At 41.9% G+C, this 19,168-nt stretch overlaps 1 protein-coding gene across 1 annotated transcript in view; it reads left to right on the top strand.

The window, feature by feature from the left end:
• The window catches only part of wt1a (WT1 transcription factor a), a 115,324-nt gene extending 112,088 nt beyond the window's left edge, over window positions 1–3,236 (top strand). Inside the window, exons 8-9 of the mRNA XM_041796558.1 lie at window positions 2,138–2,230; window positions 3,115–3,236. Coding sequence (XP_041652492.1) covers window positions 2,138–2,230; window positions 3,115–3,236 — 215 coding nt within the window. The remainder of the gene's footprint in view (window positions 1–2,137; window positions 2,231–3,114) is intronic.
• The last annotated feature ends 15,932 nt before the right edge of the window (window positions 3,237–19,168 follow it).

Below are 19,168 nucleotides of genomic sequence, written 5' to 3'. Positions count from 1 at the left end.
CAGGATCTCCTTTCCAACCACTTATTTTTTCAACACGTAGATCCTCAGTGATTCTAAAATAAGATCATTTTATCCTGGCCCATGCCAAGAAATCTGGAATCAAATTAGAAAATTTTGTGAATTACCAAACATCTCAATTCACGCACCAGTTTGTTCTAATCATGCCTTCCCCCCATCTATGGTAGATAGGGGGTTCAGAGAATGGAGCCTTAAAGGAGTTATTACTTAAGGATTTGTATATAATTGGGAATTTTGCCTCATTTGAGCAATTACAATGTTTTCTCTGCCTAACAACATTTTTTTTCAGGTATCTACAATTGCGAAATTTTGTTCGGCAAAACTTTGCATCTTTTGAAAACCTACGTGCTGATAATCCGTAGTATAAACTATTTACTGAGCATACCAGATGCTAAGGGTCTTATCTTAAACTTTGTTAACATTTTTTCTAACAGACTGGTTGAATCACAAGAAAGTATTAAAAAAGCTTGGGAAGAAGACCTACAGGTTGAAATTGATAATGATGTCTGGGAGGGGGCACTTAAAAACATGTTCAGTTAATTCTAGACTCCAGTTATTCAATTCAAGTTTTTACACAGATTACACTACTCTAAGGTCAAACTGCACAATTTTTTTCCTGAGCTCTCACCCTTATGTTATAGGTGTAAGGCGGCCATGGGCACTTTAGCTCACCACTTCTGGACTTGTCCAAAAATGTATGATTTCTGGTCTCATGTATTTCAGTGGTACTCAAGCATCTTTAAAAACCACACTGATCCCAGACCCTGGAAATTGCTCTGCTGGTTTACTCTTCAGTTGTGAGGGAACTTGACCACAATGTTAGAACAGTGCTGTTGTATGGCATGATAATGTTCAGCAAAAATGAACGGTTAATCTCAAATGTTGCCCCAGTTACCCCTTTACTCCTTCCTTTTTTGTTATATCTCTTTTTTTCTTTCTCTTTCTTTTTATTTATTTTTTTCTCTATCCCTATACTTGTGTCTTTGTTTTCAGTTGAGTATTTAGCATTTTTTCTGTCTGTAATTGTAGATAAAAACACGAAATAAAAATGAAAAAAAGAAAAAAAAGAGGAAAGAAGGGAAGTCTGCAAACTGTACCGATAGCTCCCAAAAAGGAGTGATTAAAGGCAAAAAGTGTCTGTAATGTCGTAACAGTAATAGTAATAATAAAATACAAGAAATACAACATAGGATGCAGGGTAAAAACAGGTCAGCCCACATGTAGCATACTTAAAGTCTTGAGTAATATCAGAGGTAACTTATACATAACAAAAAGATGATATTAGGAGAAAAAATACTTTGCCTACACATGGAAGCAAAATTCAGTCATGTTATGCACAACAGTTGTTAAGTTACTAACATTCATTCTTACTAACAGCACTTAACATTCTGTTACTTCATCGACCAGTTATTACATTTATGAGTTTTATTACATTTTTTTGTAATTATTACATTATAAGCTGTAGTTACATTATCAGCTCTTGTAAGCCTTATTTACCTTGTTGTAGCAGATATGCATACCCACATTGGTAGAATACTTTTACATACTGTTTCTTGATGACCCTGATGAAGGCCATTAAAGTTGTTTTCTTAACTTCAATTTCCTGTGAAACGTTTTGTTTCCACAAGGTACAGTAGCTAACAGAAAAACTAAACACAGTATGAGTACACTCCCAGTTGTTGCCCAAAGTAAAAGCCCTGTTTAGCATTCCTTGGAGAAACTGTTTTCATTCATACAGAATGGTTTTATTCGAATTCTTCCTGGCACTGCCCCACTCTACACTGAATCAAGTCACTTGATGGGTTTATTAAGGTCAATTTAAAAAGAACGACAGGGCTTTGACAGCAGAGAGTTGCAGCTAACATGCACCACACTTGCACCTAGTATGTAAGCCATGATGGCTCATGCCAGAGCAGAGACGTACAAGCAGCAAAATGCACAACCAGTCTGAAACGGCCAAAGAGTTGCTGGATGGCCAAATGGCCAAATTTTGAATGTCTTTCCTGGTCCAATGTATCTCTGCTGCTTTGTGTTTGTGTATGGATTATGAGATCTTGAACAAATGAACCATGTTTCTGTGTGTGAATGCGCACTTGTATGGCCTCTCATATGTGTTTAGGAGTTAAACCTTTCCAATGTGAGACGTGTCAGAGAAAATTCTCTCGGTCTGACCACCTTAAGACTCACAACAGGACTCATACAGGTAAAACAAGTGCGTAAACTTTTTCCCATTTCTCCCCACCCATTTAATATTCATGTAAATGTTATGTGATATCTATAGTGAGTTTAGTATTTATAAATAAATTGTCAAAACATTTAATAATCATTCTGAAATACAAAATTAAGTCAGTTTTGATATTCCTAGTTTATCATAAGCATAATATTGTTATACTTTCCATTTATACAGTGCTTAACAAATTTATTAGACCACCTGTCAATTTGTCTCAAAGATCATCCAGCATCATGAAGTGCTTTAATGCGGACTCTTTCTTTTCCACTGAGCTCTCCACGTTTTACCATTCTGAACAGGAATAAGGGATTTCAAACTGAATTCACCCAAATTTGAGCTGGCTTACTGGGCTTCTCTGAGAAGTCAGAAATTGATAAAGCATAACATTCAACCACTAAAACTCTTTTTCTGTTCAGGAATGCAAGTAAATAAGTATAATTTGACATATTAATCAAGAAATATTCATGTGCTTTACTTTTTATTCAGTTTTTATCTAAAATCAGTAAATTTGAAAATTCAAGGATAACAATAATAATTATATTTTAGCATTAAAAATATCATTTTGGTTAAAGAGCTTCTACATATTGGTGTATTAACCATTGCAGAAACATAAAAAATGATTTTGGTAATTACCAATGCTGTTAATTTAGTGCAGCTGTGGCATAAACCTTACTTTGGTTATGGTTAGGGTGGTCTAATAAATTTGTTAAGCACTGTACGTCTTTTCACGATTTTTTTCCATCTGACCTGCCTGTGTAAAATCCCTTGTCTTCAACCTCTTTTTCACCTCCCATTCTTTCCAATTATTCTTCCATATGTCTTCATTCCCTTCCAACCTGTCAATCCATTCCATATGCTTTTTTTAGGTGAGAAGCCTTTTAACTGCCGTTGGCCTAACTGTCAGAAGAAGTTTGCCCGCAGCGATGAGTTAGTGCGACACCACAATATGCACCAGAGGAACCTCACCAGACTCCAGCTGGCCATCTAAGTCATGTCACTGTGTATCACAACCCATAGTATCGTAAACAATGGTGGCCTTTGAGTGAATTTACTTATTCAAATTTTACAAGAATGTGTGTTTCATTGTATGAAAGTCATATAAAGATACCAATTTTAATCCAATAACATAGGTTTCCTCCAATGTAAAGATTTGGGTTGTATCTATCTTTGCAGGAAACCAGCCCCTCAAGGGACCAGTTGAATCCTAATTGGTTCCTTAAATTGTTAAATAGGCTGTTCGTATGCTTTTTTTTTTTTTTTTTCATGAACAACACATTCTTTTTAAGTTTAAATCACAGACTCTTTGCTTTTTTTAATAAATGTGTCTAAAACAAATACATTTCTCCACTTTAGACTTTGTCAGCCACTGTAGATACCCTCATGTTAAAGGGAGACTTCAACATTTTGGCAAATTCGCCCATTGCCATAATCTCTATAGTCTTACTGATAAGTTTGTTACCTCCACTTTAGACTTTGTCAGCCACTGTAGATACCCTCATGTTAAAGGGAGACTTCAACATTTTGGCAAATTCGCCCATTGCCATAATCCCTATAGTCTTACTGATAAGTTCGTTACCTTTAGTTTTCGGTGCAAGCTATTTTTAGATTGGCAGTGCTGAGTTAGGAGCTGCTCTGCCAACGCAATGGAGTTTCACGGCATCCCAGCTTTCCCTCATCAAACTCATCAAATACACAATCCAACAATTCCAAAATGCTCTAGTGGACAAGTTGTGACCTACGCATTCACCATGCTACAAAATAGTAACATATAATTATGTAACATTACAACACATGAAGCAAATACTCGGAACTATCTCTTGAGTAAACCACTGGGGGGAGTGAGACAGTGCAGCAGCCATGTCTGGAGTGTAGTTCAGGCTTTGCATTTACCTTTAAAACATCTCCGTCTTGTAATGTTCCATGATTATTTTATAGCGTGGCGAATGTGCAGGTCACAACTTGTCCACGAGAGCGTTTTGGAGTTGTTGGATTGTGTATTTGATGAGTTTGATGAGGGAAAGCCGGGATGCCATAAGACTCCATTGCGTTGGCAGAGCAGCTCCTAACTCAGCACCGCTGATCTAAAAGTAGCTTTCAGTGACAACTAAAGGTAACGAACCTATTAGTATAGGGATTATAGGGATTATGGCAATGGGCGAATTTGCCAAAATGTTGGAGTATCCATTTAAAGTACTTTGGAAAAGCTCACCTGTTATCCTTCTATCTTTATCTAATAAAAGAAATTGAATCTCCAAAATGGGGTCCTCACAGTAATACATTTTTGATTTAATTTACAAATGCACTGAAGTCTGATCTGTATGTCAGGCCTGGACTATATGTTAAAATTGTAAATTAATGAAAAAAATGTCTTGATTATGAATTATGAACAAAAAAAAAAAAGAACAACAAATGTATAGTCTATGACATTAAGGTTCATCTGATGCCACAGAACTGTCAGACCGGAGGCTATGTATAAATTATTGTGGAAAGTGCATTCTCTGTCCACAGTAGTTTAATGTAGGATTTGATGTCATTGCAGAGGAGAATTTCTCAAAAAAAAAAAAAAAAAAAAAATCCATAATACACTTCAAAAATCACTATCCAGGAGGTGTAAGCCTTTGCCACCGTCAGTATCATTTAAAGGTACAGTGTATAATATTTAGCCAGATAGAAATTAGTAGAACAAACTTGACAAAACATAAGTAGGCCTATCTAAATAAGTGTTGAGTCACCCCAATAAATAAAAAAGAATGTCTTATTTAAGAAAAAAAAAGAAAAAGAAAAAGAAAAACAGAATAAACCTTTCATTTACACATATTGAGGGTCCCCTCCACAGACTGTGCTTTCTTGGATTTTTTTGCATCTTGCATGTTTTTACAGTGATTGGGGGGCAGAAACATGTTTTTTCATTATTTTTTTACTTTTTTTTTTTTTTTTTTTTTTTTTAATTCTACTGGTTGTGGCAACCAGTTACCACTACATGGGAGTGACTATAAGGTGTTGCTGATAATCCCATTTTCGCACACTGCATGATTCGATTTAATTAATTAATTAAATGGGGTGATTCAAAATTTGCGGCAAAAATGTTGAGAATTCTGTTAAAATAGTAACATTGTTGAAAGTCCCTGTAAGGTGAAATCTAAAATTTCTGTCTGAACACACTAGATTTATCGGAGTAAGGTTGCTGTAAACAAGTGAAAAACACTTAGATCTCTGTGTGACCCAATATTTTGTTTAGACTGTTAGAAAGTTGTTCAGCTATTCCCAGATGTGGCAAAAGTTCTCACAAAAGTTTCTGATGATTCAATTTAATTAATTAAATGGGGTGATTCAAAATTTGGGGCAAAAATGTTGAGAATTCTGTTAAAATAGTAATGTTGTTGAAAGTCCCTGTATAGTGAAATCTAAAATTTCTGTCTGAACACACTAAATTTATCGGAGTAAGGTTGCTGTAAACAAGTGAAAAACACTTAAATCTATGTGTGACCGAATATTTTGTTTAGACTGTTAGAAAGTTGTTCAGCTATTCCAAGAGGTGGCAAAAGTTCTCAAACAAGTTTCTGATGATTCAATTTAATTAATTAAATGGGGTGATTCAAAATTTGGGGCAAAAATGTTGAGAATTCTGTTAAAATAGTAATGTTGTTGAAAGTTCCTGTAAGGTGAAATACAAAATTTCTGTCTGAACACACTAGATTTATAGGAGTAGGGTTGCTGTTAACAAGTACAAGACACTTAGATCTATGTGTGACCAAATTTTTTGTTTATACTGTTAGAAAGTTGTTCAGCTATTCCCAGAGGTGGCAAAAGTTCTCACCCAAGTTTCTGTACTTAAGTAGAAGTACAGAAACTTGGGTGAGAAAACACTCTGGTAAAAGTAGAAGTACTGATTCAACTTCTTTACTCTTTACTCAAGTAAAAGTAAAAAGTACTTTAGGACAAAAGTACATTTTTTTTACAATCCATCATACACCTGTTTTGGTCATTTTAAAAATGATAAAGGGTTAAATTTTAACAGCTTTGGTTCTCCATACCAAAATAGTCTTCATTTTTAATTTTACAGGTTGTTTGTCTTACCTGTACAGAGGTGGTATCGGTAATATGGATTTTAGGCATGCAACTACAATAAAAAGATCATCAAATAAAACTGACATGTACAGGAGCATATGTAGCATAAAAAGAAATGGCAGAGATGGAGGCAGAAAATGAGATCTCTCTCATAATCTGATGTTTTCAAATCATACTTAAAATAGAAAGGAACATAAGCACAATGCAGAGAAACACCAAAGCAAGTTGCTGCATTTACATTTAGAGATGTAACTTTACATAACTCAGAAAATGAGATATACAGATTTTTTAGCTTTAACATTTTAGCAATAAACTGTCTTGCCTGTGATGACATAATTGTGATTGTTTCTCTGGTAGCTGACACAGAGGGTTGACATGTCCAGCAGAGCAGGTTGTCAAATTTTATTTAGTTTTAGAGGGAAGTATTTCTTGTGAGTGGGTGTGGTTTTGGCTCATTCAACAGACACACCCACACCATCTGAGAGCGGATTTTACTGCCTCATTTTATATTACTTTAAGGCAAATTCTATAAACTTATGGATTTTTAGAATTACTGAAATTTGGCCTGGTGGTTCATGATACAGTGGCCTGTTGTAACGCAAACCTAAAATACAATTTTCCATTGCTTTAAAGGGACTTTAAAGGTGGGCGTGTGATTAATTGGTCTTTTGGATCTTTCATGTTACAAAATGACAAGGTTTTATTTATGATCATTTTATTTCTTAGGTAGTGCTGTATCAGATTTTTACAAGTTAAGGGAAGAAAATGTATCTTATACCCCTAAATGTTTGCAGTGTAAGTAACTATGTGTTTTGTCATAGCCTAAAATACACATTGTAAATATATTTGCTGGTGAACATTATTTAAAAGTTGTTTTTTAATAATATGAAGATTTTATTCTGGTGGTAATACCCACAGAGGTATAAGGTCAGCCTGTGTTCTAAGTTCTTCTTTTTCTCCTAAATGTCTGTGAGAAAAAATGGACATTGTGAAGTAAAGGTGTAAATAATTAGCAATATTAATGGGAAGACATATAGCTTAGAAAATATAATTTAGACTTTGTGCTGGATGAATGGATGGATGGATGGATGGGAGGATGGATGGTTAGATGGAGAACTCGTTGCAATGTTATTTATTTCTGTTAATATTTGTGTCAATAAATTGCTAGTCTGTGAAATAAAATTTAAAAGTATTTAGCTATTTATTTTACTGCGTTCTCTCTCTCTCCTTATACAGTCCTCTCCAAATGTATTGGAACACTGGGCCCAATTCCTTTATTTTGTAGACTGAAAAAATTGTGTTTGACACTAAAAGATGAATATGAGACAAGAGATCAACATTTCAGCTTTTATTTCCAGTTATTTACATCTGGATCTGATAAACAACTTAGAAGATAACTTCATTCGTAATGGAAAACCACATTATTAGGTGAGCAAAAGTATTAGAACCAAAAGACTTAAAGATTAACGTGAATAAGACTTCATATTTAGTTGGAAATCCTTTTCTTGCAATAACTGCATCAAGACTGTGACCCACTGACATCACCAAACTTTAGCATTCTTCTTTTGTGATGCTTTTCAAGGCTTTCACCACAGCCTCTTTCAGTTCTTGTTTGTTTTTGGGGTTACTCCCTTTCAGTGTCCTCTTTAGCAGCTAAAATGCATGTTTTACAATGTTCAACCTGGAGATTGACTTGCTCAGTCTAAAACCTTCTACTTCTTGCCCCTGATGAACTCATTTGTTTTTTTTGCCAGTGTGTTTTGGGCCACTATCTTGCTGCATGATGAAGGATCTCACAATCATTTTGGTGTCATCTCTCCTGAAATTGGAATAAAAATGTTTTTATAGACTTCTAATTTCATTTCTGCTGCTGCCATCGTGTATACATCATCAGTAAAGACTAATGAACCTATCCCAGAAAAAGCCATGCAAGCCAATGCAATGACATTACCTCCACTGTGTTTCACAGATGAGCTTGTATGTTTGGGATCATGAGCAGATCCTTTCTTTCTCCAAACTTAAGCTTTTCCGTCAGTTTTGTAAAGGTCCATCTCTGTCTCATCAGTCCATAAAACTTTGTCCCAGAATGTTTGAGGCTCATCTCTGTACTTTTTGGCAAATTCCAGCCTGGCCTTCCTATTCTTCTTGCTAATGAGTGGTGTGCATCTTCTGGTGTAGCCTCTGTACTTTTGTTCATGAAGTCTTCTGCAAACAGTAGATGGTGATACTTTCACTCCTGTCCTCTGGAGGTTGTTGCTGATGTCACTAGGCTCTTTAGGCTCTATCATGAAATACCAGGCAAAAGAATTCAGATGCAGACACAAAGGACAAAGTTCAAATCCGATTCATGGAAAACAAGGTTCGGTACACAGGAGGTCAATTAAACAAGCAAAAGAACCAAAAAACGGCAGGCAAACTCGAAAACTCTAGAATCAAAAACTGGGTCAAAAACACAAGGACTCTATCAGGAATAAGGCTCAGAAGTAATGCACACAAGAGGTAGCAAGACGATCTTGCAGAGAGGGAAGGGAGTGAATGGACTAAATACACGAGGAGAGGGAAGACAACCAGACGGAGATCACCAGGTGCAGCCACTCAGACAATCAACCAAGGTGAAACACATGAGGGTGATACCGATGCGGAGAAACAAATAGGGATGGGCAGGAAGGAGTGATCTGGAAAAGAGACACAAGGTAAGTATACAGAGTAAAACAGGAAATAACAAGACTGAAAACATGAAGGAAAAATAAACTTAACTAACTCAACCAGGGGATGTGACAGGCTATGTCTTTACAGCCCTAACTCTAGCTGGGTTTCCATTACAGTTTTTCGCAAAATAAAAGCGATATTCCTCAAATTTTGGTTAAGTACAATTGCGCTTTGAATGTGTTTACTTTGAAGGTTTTAGGCATAGGCCTTGCAAGTCTCGCAAAATCTCATCTTGCGTGAATCCGCTGCAGGGAAGCTTGATGCTCAAAACCTGTTGCATGTTGGTATGGTTTTGGTTACACCTACGGCGGTTGCCTTGATAATTTTGAACAAAAGACGAAGGCAACGGATGATAGTTCAGAGGTAAAGTCCGTATGTATGGCAAAAGCCACGCATAAGGGTAGAAGTATGATGTTAAAAAAAGTCTTGTCTCTTCTTCTGTCTACACGTACTGCGCCATGTTGTCTTGAAGTGACTAGTCACGTCACATCCCGTGACTTGTAAATGCAGAAAAAGTGTTTCCATTGCCCTTTTGTGATATATTTCTACATTGAAAACCATGAAAAACCTCCTCATGAAAGCGTAAAAACTCTTTAGTGATATTTTAGTTTTTTTTTTAAAATTCATCTGTTTCCATTACCAGTTTTCTATTGCGCAATTTCGATTTTGCGCATTTCCAAGTGTAATGGAAACCCAGCTACTGTTTCTGTTGTCAACTGATGCTGTTTTGCTTGGTCTACCCATTGTACATCTATGACTTAAAGGTAGGGTAGGTGATTTTCCCTAGAAAAGTTTTTTGTCAAAGTTGTATATATGCCCTTTACATCTTGAAAGCAGGTAATACAGTGCTTTTAACAATCATTTAAAATAAATCCCATCTGTTGCAGCAACAGAGCTTGGAAGAGATTTTGAGTGGTTCGTCTTGAGGCATTGGCATATTTGCCTGTCACTCAAACCTGCCGTGTGTGAACACCAAGCTGCACGTGCCCTAAGTTCTGTGCATGACATATTTTACCGAACAAAGGAGGACAACGAAAGTCAACACCAGGGCTGCTTTTCGTCAGTGGCTCGACAGAGAGGGCTGAATCGTGTTGCCTCCGTCACCGTATTTCTACTGGAAAGGTATGGTAAATCCCTCATTTGTTTTATTTGTATATGAATTCTTTCCTTTCATGTATATTAGTAATAGTTCATACCACAGCCAGCAATGCACTGGGCTGTGTTAGCATAGCTGTAGCTTGTTAGTTAGCTCAGTGTTGCGTTTCATTACTGTTCTTTTGCAGAAATGTACAGTAAACACAAACTCTGTCTAGTTATCTGTGAGCCAATAGTTTGAGGGAATATCTACTTTGTTGCTCTCTACTTGCTGTAAACATGATGTGTTTGAATTGCTAAAGTTGCTTGTTATGTTTTCATACAGGACAGGGTGATGCTTTGGCTCCCACACTCTATCACACAGACGGACGAAGCCGCCAGCCCCCACTGTTTCATGCATTTGTTTGGACACTCTGACCAGCAGTGTTGGGGGTAACACGTTACAAAGTAATCCGTTAGAGTACTCAGATTACTTTTTTGGAGTAACGAGTAACGTAACGCGTTAGTTTTACAATTCAAGTAATCCCATTATTAGTTACATTTTCATAAAAGTAATCCGTTCCTGGAAGAAAAATCCCACATTTCCTCTCTCTTCCATGGCTTCAAAAAGAGAGAGAGAGAGAGAGAGAGAGAAAAGTTCCTTGAAGCATCTGCTCTGTTTGTCCTTCTCTCTTCCTGTAGTCACATTGGCACGTAGCGCCGTACCAATGGAAGGTTAACATTCTGTGCCATTACGTGTGCATTGTTAGCTTATTGAGTCAGTGAAATGACAGAGAGGACACTGTGGAATTATCCCCATTATGATGTATTTTTGGATAAAAGGGACAAGAACAGCATCCTGGTGAAACGTAAATTTAAAAGCTCCTTTGCTTTCATTGAATCAGCTGTGCAGCTGTTCCAATTACGTGCTGTTATTACGCACAGCGTTGGAGTGATTCTGTCTGCCCCAGCTCAGCTTGTTGTCAGATTGTGAGCATGTTAAAGAGCTGTCAAGGTTTTCCTGTCTGTTAGTGGTGTTCTCAGGCGGAGATACAGATTATGGGCTGTAAATGAGGCTGTACATTGGCATTAGAGTCTGCACATTCAAATGCAGACGTGCGGTCGTTATCTGTCCTTTTTACAACCAACGAGTGGAACGAGTGGTTAAAGGGTTTTTAATAATTAGTAACACAAAAGTACTCTAACGCGTTAGTTTTAGAAGTAGGTAACGCAGTAATAAAACAAATTACTTTTCTCAGTATGTAACGCAGTAATCTAATGAGTTAGTTTCAAAAGTAACACTACCCACCACTGCTGACACGTGAGTTTCAGTCTGGAGTAAACCGTGAACATGAATGTTACATAGATCTTTATTTTCACCAAAGGACTATATGCATGTATCTGTGCTTCACAGTAGTAGCTAATTTGCTTCATGGGCATTGCCCACTTAAAACAAAATAGCAGCAGCTTGGACAAACAGACAATGTAAACTAACATTACAAGTCCGCATCGAGTTCGGCGTTAACTTTTTCTTAACATCCAATATATATATATTTATAGTTTCACGCAATTTTGACTGTCACAGCAGATTGAAAGATTTTTGATATCTTTTTATCAAGTCTCGCATGCCCAGACTTCATCAATGTAATCCTTACAATAACTCAAAGTGATGTCTGTGATCTATTCTGATCAAGCACTTGGTGCTCTGTTTAGTTCGGTCTGTTGTGATCTTGTGATCAGAGCTGGATTAATGATGCCTGCTGTTGTTGATATACACGCCACTTAAAGGTAGCCTATACAGTCACACCTGCAGTCATGTCTTTATCATAAGTCATACTGTAAGTACTTCATATTAAATACGTTACATTCAGAGTTGGAGAACACTGTAAGAGTGTCCCTGCATAACATAAAACCACAACAGTGTCAGCTGTCCTGAGGCATTATTTCTGATAGTTAACTGGGTATATTAAGAATGTTTTATTTTTGGGGGGGGGGGGAGTCTGCCTGAATCCTTTTTGGAGAGGACAACGCTTGCTGTGTCTATAAGCTGGGAGAGATCCACTCTGGCACCGCTTTGCTGAACTTATCAGCTTTTTTCACAATCTAAGGCCTAAGTCAGCTGAAAGGCAGCAGCCCCAGACTTTCCCTTCAGCTTTCCTTCTTGTATGGCAAACAGCAGGATCCTGGTCCAGCGGCTCCATATGGTGATGGTATCTCACTCAGGTGGGGTATGTCTCCCCACCCCTGCCCATCCCCTTGGAAATCTCCAGGGAAGGACTGTGTTCAGCCCCTCTCCAGGTGTTTGGTCCCAGAACTAGAGGTGTGCAACAATATCTAACTGTTAACGCTCCAGCTCCTGCACCAGCTCCAGTTATCCCCGCCAGAGTTGTGACTTTTCAGATCCCCCAGACCAGTCTCTGGGGCTAGGAAAAAGAGCACCTGGGTCCTCACCTTTGCCTGCTGCCCAGCCTGCAAAACACCCTACTCCAATGTTTAGAACTGTGTGGTGGGCCCACAGGGTGGCAGCTCCATATCTTCTCCTGCTGGGCCTGACCACGCCCAGACAAGGTGTCCCCCTACCACGATATCCCTCTTCCGGACGAGGTGAAGCCGCCAATCAGTTAGTGCCACTCCTGAAGCATTTATAGTCTGGTCCATCCCCAAAGACCAATTTATGTTGAGAGACCCTACCCTAGGGACTAGTGTTCCCTGACAAAATAGCTCTCAGGTTCTCAGAAACACTCAATCCCCTCCGCCACGGTAACGTGAAGATTCTTAGGGGAGATCGCTGGAACAGCCCTAGCAAAATTGCCCGATTTGAACCAAATCAGAGACTCATGCTAACCCTTCACAGAATACTCAAATGCAACCACATAGTGCTTGGTGGCAAGGTTATGGTGTCTTGCAATATCTGCTTCTCAACATAGACAGCATGTTCCCTCATATTTGAAGGGGGACATTTAGCATCCTCAGCCAGATTAACTGCTAGTATCTCGTTTGTGTGGTCTCAGAGGCAGGTCCCCCTACAGCAGAAGTGTCATGAACCATGGACCAGAACACAGGATAAACAGGACCCAAAAATGCAGACTCTGAGGCAGGTTGACGTGAGGCAAAAATCAGATTCTTTAATTCAGTCTGAAGTCTAAAACCAGAAGTTCCAAAACTCAAAGGCAAAGGTACAAATAAGCAGCAGTCAGGAGTGGAGTCAAATAAGGCTGGCGTGGTCGGGAGAGCTGCAGCACTGAGGGAGCAACAGGCGGAGCAGGCGAGGCCTCGACGTCAGGAGCAGGCAGCGTGGCAGGAGTGGCGACAGAATCAGTGGCAGGTGTGCTGTCTCTGTGTAGCAGCTGAGTCAGGGAGTTCAGCTGCGTGCTCAGGCCGTGGATCCTGGCGCGCGGTCATCTCCTTCACGTAGGTGTGCATGGAGGAGATCTGTTCTTCCTGCTGCACGATTCTCTGGCCCTGGACCTTCAGAGCGTGATGGACAGGATCAGAGTCTGCTGGGTCCATTCTGGTTGGTCCATTCTGTCATGAACCATGGACCAGAACACAGGATAAACAGGACCCAAAAATGCAGACTCTGAGACAGGTTGACGTGAGGCAAAAATCAGATTCTTTAATTCAGTCCAAAGTCTAAAACCAGAAGTTCCAAAACTCACAGGCAAAGGTACAAATAAGCAGCAGGCAGGAGTGGAGTCAAATAAGGCTGGCGTGGTCGAGATCAAAAAGAAACAAAGACGTGAGTATACTAGGGAGCTGGTACGTGACAGAGAAGGTCAACGGTCTAACAAAGGAGGTGGGTGAGCAGGTGAGTATTATACTATGACTAATTAGTGATGCAGGACCGGTGTGAGGAGCAGCATGCAGGACGGAGAACAGGAGAGGGAGGGGACGAGGTGAGTGACACAAGAGGTAAGGAGAGTCAGTGAGGAAAAGGCGGGGCGCGGTGAGTGGAGCGTGATCAATACAAAACAGAAAAGAGAAATTAGAACAAGCAAAAGTAAAACAGACATGAATGTGCGAAAAAGGTAAAAAAAAAAAAAAAACAGACAGGGATCGTGACAGTACCCCCCCTCAAGGGCCGGCTCCCGATGGCCCAGGAACATCAGGATGTGTAGCGTGGAAATCATGGATGAGTAAGGGGTCCATAATGAAGCGGGAGGGAATCCAGGAACGTTCCTCTGGGCCATAACCTTCCCAATCCACGAGATATTGGAGACCCCAACCCCGACGACGAGCAGCAAGCAGCTTCCTCACAGAGTAAACGGGGTCACCATCGATGAGTCGGGCGGGAGGAGGGGGGCTTGGCCGAAGGGACCAGAGCGCTGTCCCTGGTGGGCTTTACTTGGCTGACGTGGAAAGCTGGGTGAATCCTCATTGTCCTGGGGAGCTTTAATTTCACTGTGACAGGGTTGATGACCTTTGAAATGGGAAATGGACCAACAAACCTGGGTGCGAGCTTATGGCACTGGACACGCAGAGGCAGATGACGAGTTGAGAGCCATACCCTTTGTCCATCCTTGTATTCCGGAGCGGCAGCCCTCTTGCGGTCTGCTGCTGCTTTGTATGCGGAAGATCTTTTGATGAGGTTCTGCCGTGCTTACTCCCAGGTCCTCCTGCATCTCCGGACCAGAGTTAATGCAGACGGGACTGTGGATTCGGAGTCTATGGAGGGAACAGAGGTGGTTGATAACCATGCACTACATGGAATGGAGAAAAACCAGTGGAAGAGGTAGGTAGGGTGTTGTGAGCATATTCCAACCAAATTAACTTTTCAGACCATGAAGACGGCTCCTGGGAAGCAAGGCAGCGCAAACCTGTCTCCAGCTCCTAGTTAAGGCGCTTAGATTGGCCATTAGTTTGGGGGTGGAAACCTGAAGACAGGCTCACACTGACTTCCAGGAGGCTGCAGAATTCTTTCCAGAAGCGGGAGACGAATTGGGGTCCTCTGTCGGAAACAATGTCTGTGGGAAAACCATGGAGTCTGAACACATTATTTAACATGATCTCGGCCATTTCTTTGGCCGAGGGCAGCTTAGGCAGAGGAATAAAATGTACCATTTTCGAGAAGCGGTCTACCACAGTGAGTACTGTGGTGTTGCCTGCAGATGGGGGCAGTCCTGTGACGAAGTCCATGGAGAGGTGTGACCAGGGTCTCTTGGGGATAGGCAACGGTCTAAGCTCTCCCACTGACTTCTGCTTGGGAGATTTGCAGGTAGCACAGATGGTACAGGCGTTGACATACTCAGTAATCTCCCTTTTCATGTTAGGCCACCAGAATCTTTGAGTAATGACGAATAAGGTCTTGGAAATGCCAGGGTGACATGAGGTCTTGAGTGTGTGAGCCCAGTCTATAACTGCGCCCCTAAGCTCAGGTACAACAAATAATTTCCCCTTGGGGCACTCTGACGGGCTCTCGACCAGATCTAAAGCCTCCCTGACACGGTCAGCTATCTCCCAAGATAGTGTAGAAATAAAACAAGAGGGGAATAACACCGACTTGGGCACAGAATTAATATTAGCAGAGTCAAATAGGCGAGATAAGGAGTCAGGCTTGACATTCTTGGAGCCAGGTCTAAAAGTAAGTAGTGAAAATTAATCTGTCAAAAAATAGAGATCACCTGGCTTGCCGGGCATTTAACCTCTTGGCCGTCTTAAGATACTCAAGGTTTTTATGATCTGTCCAAACTTGGAATGGTTGAGTGGCTCCCTCTAGCCAATGTCTCCACTCTTGCAGAGCCAGTTTAACCGCCAGCAGCTCCCTGTCACCTACGTCATAGTTACGTTCTGCTTGAGACAATTTCTTAGACAGGAAGGCACAAGGATGCAATTTACCATCAATGGGACTTATCTGGGACAATGTGGCTCCAACTCCGACATCAGAGGCATCTACTTCTACAATAAACTGCTGACTTGGGTCTGGAAGAGTGAGGACAGGGGCTGACGTGAAGTGCTCTTTTAGGACCCGGAACGCAGATTGACACTCCGGGCTCCAGACGAATGGTCTGTGAGGAGAAGTGAGGGCATGCAGGGGTGAGGCAACGGCACTGTAATTACAGATAAATTTGCGGTAAAAGTTAGAAAAACCTAGGAACCTCTGGACGTCCTTACGGGACTTGGGAGTGGGCCAATTGGTTACAGCTGTGATTTTGTCAGGATCCATCCTTACCTCTCCCTCAGCGAACACAAACCCCAGGAAGGACACGGTGGGTTTGTGAAACTCACACTTTTCAGCTTTGACAAACAGCTGATTTTGCAGCAGCCTCTGGAGGACCAAACGGACATGCTGCCTGTGAGATTCTTCATTGGGAGAAAAGATCAGGATGTCATCAAGGTAAACAAAGACAAAGATGTTAAGGTATTCTCTCAAGACATCATTGACTAGATTCTGAAATACTGCTGGGGCATTGGTTAAGCCAAAGGGCATGACAAGATATTCATAGTGACCTGTAGGGGTATTGAATGCAGTCTTCCACTCATCTCCTTCTCTGATTCTGATTAGGTGGTAAGCATTGCGGAGGTCTAATTTGGTAAAAACCTTGGCGCCATCTAAGAGCTAAAATGCAGTGGAGATGAGTGGGAGAGGGTACTGGTTCTTAATTGTGATATTGTTCAAACCTCTATAATCTATACAGGGGCGAAGGGTCTTGTCCTTTTTGTCCACAAAGAAAAAGCCCGCCCCTGCTGGAGAGGTGGAGGGTCTAATGATTCCTGCAGCGAGGGAGTCCTTGATGTAGCCCTCCATGGCGGTGCGTTCAGGTGCTGTTAGGGAATAGAGTCTTCCCCGAGGAGGGGAAGAACCAGGCACCAGGTCAATGGCACAGTCATATTCACGGTGAGGTGGGAGAGAGGTAGCTTTACTTTTACTAAAAACCTCGGCTAATTCATGGTAACAGGGGGGAACGTTAACGAGATCAGGGTCTTGGTTAACTGGTTCAATGATTGTCTTTTTGAAAAAACAGGCATCTTTACACTTCTCCCCCCATCCCCGGATCTGCCCTGTAACCCAGTCTAATTGGGGGTTTTGTAACGCTAACCAGGGATGACCAAGGATCACGTCATGTGACATGCCCTGAAAAACATGGAAACTGATCCTTTCAGTGTGTGAGTCCGGGAACTTTACTTGAACTGTCTGGGTGCGGTGCGTTATCTTGCCCAGCTGGGAGCCATCAACGGCTTTCACCTCCAAGGGACGGGGAAGTTTAAACAGATTCAACGCTAGGATCCTGATGAGACGAGAATGAATCAGGTTAGCTTCTGCCCCAGAGTCAATTAAAGCGGGCACCGAGATACAGTCATGATTTGAAATTAATTGTACTTGGGGCTGGACATGATTAATAGTGTTCACAGTGATGATTTCACTCACCGGCAGTTGTTGTCTCTTGGGGTATAGGGCGGCCTTAACGTGGCACTTACTCACGGCATGACCTAATTGACCACAGTAAAAACATCTCCCATCCCTCTGTCGATGGAGCCTCTCCTCCAGGGAAAGGTGTGTGTGACCCAATTGCATGGGCTCCTCGGCGGTGGGACCCGGAGGCAGCAGGGCAGAGGAGGTGGGCGACTCGGTGCAGGGAGGTCGGCAGAGTCTCTCCTCCAACTCCGCGGAGGAGACACACGGTGGATGAGGCGTCCTCTCTCTCTCTCCCTTTCTGACAGGCGGCGATCAATCTTGATGGCGAGGGCGATGAGAGGATCTAGCTCTGCTGGAAGGTCGATGGAGATCATGGCGTTCTTGATGGGCTCCAAGAGCCCCTGGAAAAAGGCATCAGTAAGGGCAGCAGGGTTCCAGTCGCTCTCAGCTGCCAGAGTGCGGAACTCGATGGCGAAGTCAGCCGCGTGGCGTCTCCCCTGCTTCAGCCTGAGGAGAGCGTGAGAAGCTTCTCGCCCTGGGGAGGTCTGTTGGAACACCTGCTGGAGTGTATGAGTGAAGGCAGCCAGGGACGAGCAGATAGCCGATCTGCACGTCCACTCGGCTGTGGCCCAAGCTGTGGCGCATCCAGAGAGGTGGGACAGGATGCAAGCTACCTTGGCTCGGTCTGAGGGGAAGGCAGAGGCCTGGAGCTCGAAATGGAGTTCACACTGGGTCAGGAATGGTCTAACATCACCGGAAGCTCCTGAAAACTTCTCAGGTCGGGAGAGCTGCAGCACTGAGGGAGCGACAGGCGGAGCAGGCGAGGCCTCGACGTCAGGAGCAAGCAGCGTGGCAGGAGTGGCGACAGAATCAGTGGCAGGTGTGCTGTCTCTGTGTAGCAGCTGAGTCAGGGAGTTCAGCTGCGTGCTCAGGCCGTGGATCAGCGCCTCCTGGCGTGCGGTCATCTCCTTCATGTAGGTGTGCATGGAGGAGATCTGTTCTTCCTGCTGCACGATTCTCTGGCCCTGGACCTTCAGAGCGTGACAGACAGGATCAGAGTCTGCTGGGTCCATTCTGGTTAGTCCATTCTGTCATGAACCATGGACCAGAACACAGGATAAACAGGACCCAAAAATGCAGACTCTGAGACAGGTTGACGTGAGGCAAAAATCAGATTCTTTAATTCAGTCCGAAGTCTAAAACCAGAAGTTCCAAAACTCACAGGCAAAGGTACAAATAAGCAGCAGGCAGGAGCGGAGTCAAATAAGGCTGGCGTGGTCGAGATCAAAAAGAAACAAAGACGTGAGTATACTCGGGAGCTGGTACGTGACAGAGAAGGTCAACGGACTAACAAAGGAGGTGGGTGAGCAGGTGAGTATTGTACTATGTCTAATTAGTGATGCAGGACTGGTGTGAGGAGCAGCGTGCAGGATGGAGAACAGGAGAGGGAGGGGACGAGGTGAGTGACACAAGAGGTAAGGAGAGTCAGTGAGGAAAAGGTGGGGCGCGGTGAGTGGAGCGTGATCGATCTAAAACAAAAAAGAGAAATTAGAACAAGCAAAATTAAAACAGACATGAATGTGCGAAAAAGGTGAAAAAAAAATAAACTTAATAGACAGGGATCGTGACAAGAAGCTATGAATGAGAAGAACAACACTGTGTTTTTCAGAGACCAGAGGCCTCATGTACAAAGGGTGCATATGCACAAAAACGTG

This window comes from Cheilinus undulatus, linkage group 9, assembly GCF_018320785.1.
Source record: "Cheilinus undulatus linkage group 9, ASM1832078v1, whole genome shotgun sequence".
Taxonomy (NCBI): domain Eukaryota; kingdom Metazoa; phylum Chordata; class Actinopteri; order Labriformes; family Labridae; genus Cheilinus; species Cheilinus undulatus.
This window is presented reverse-complemented; position numbering and strand designations above follow the sequence as displayed.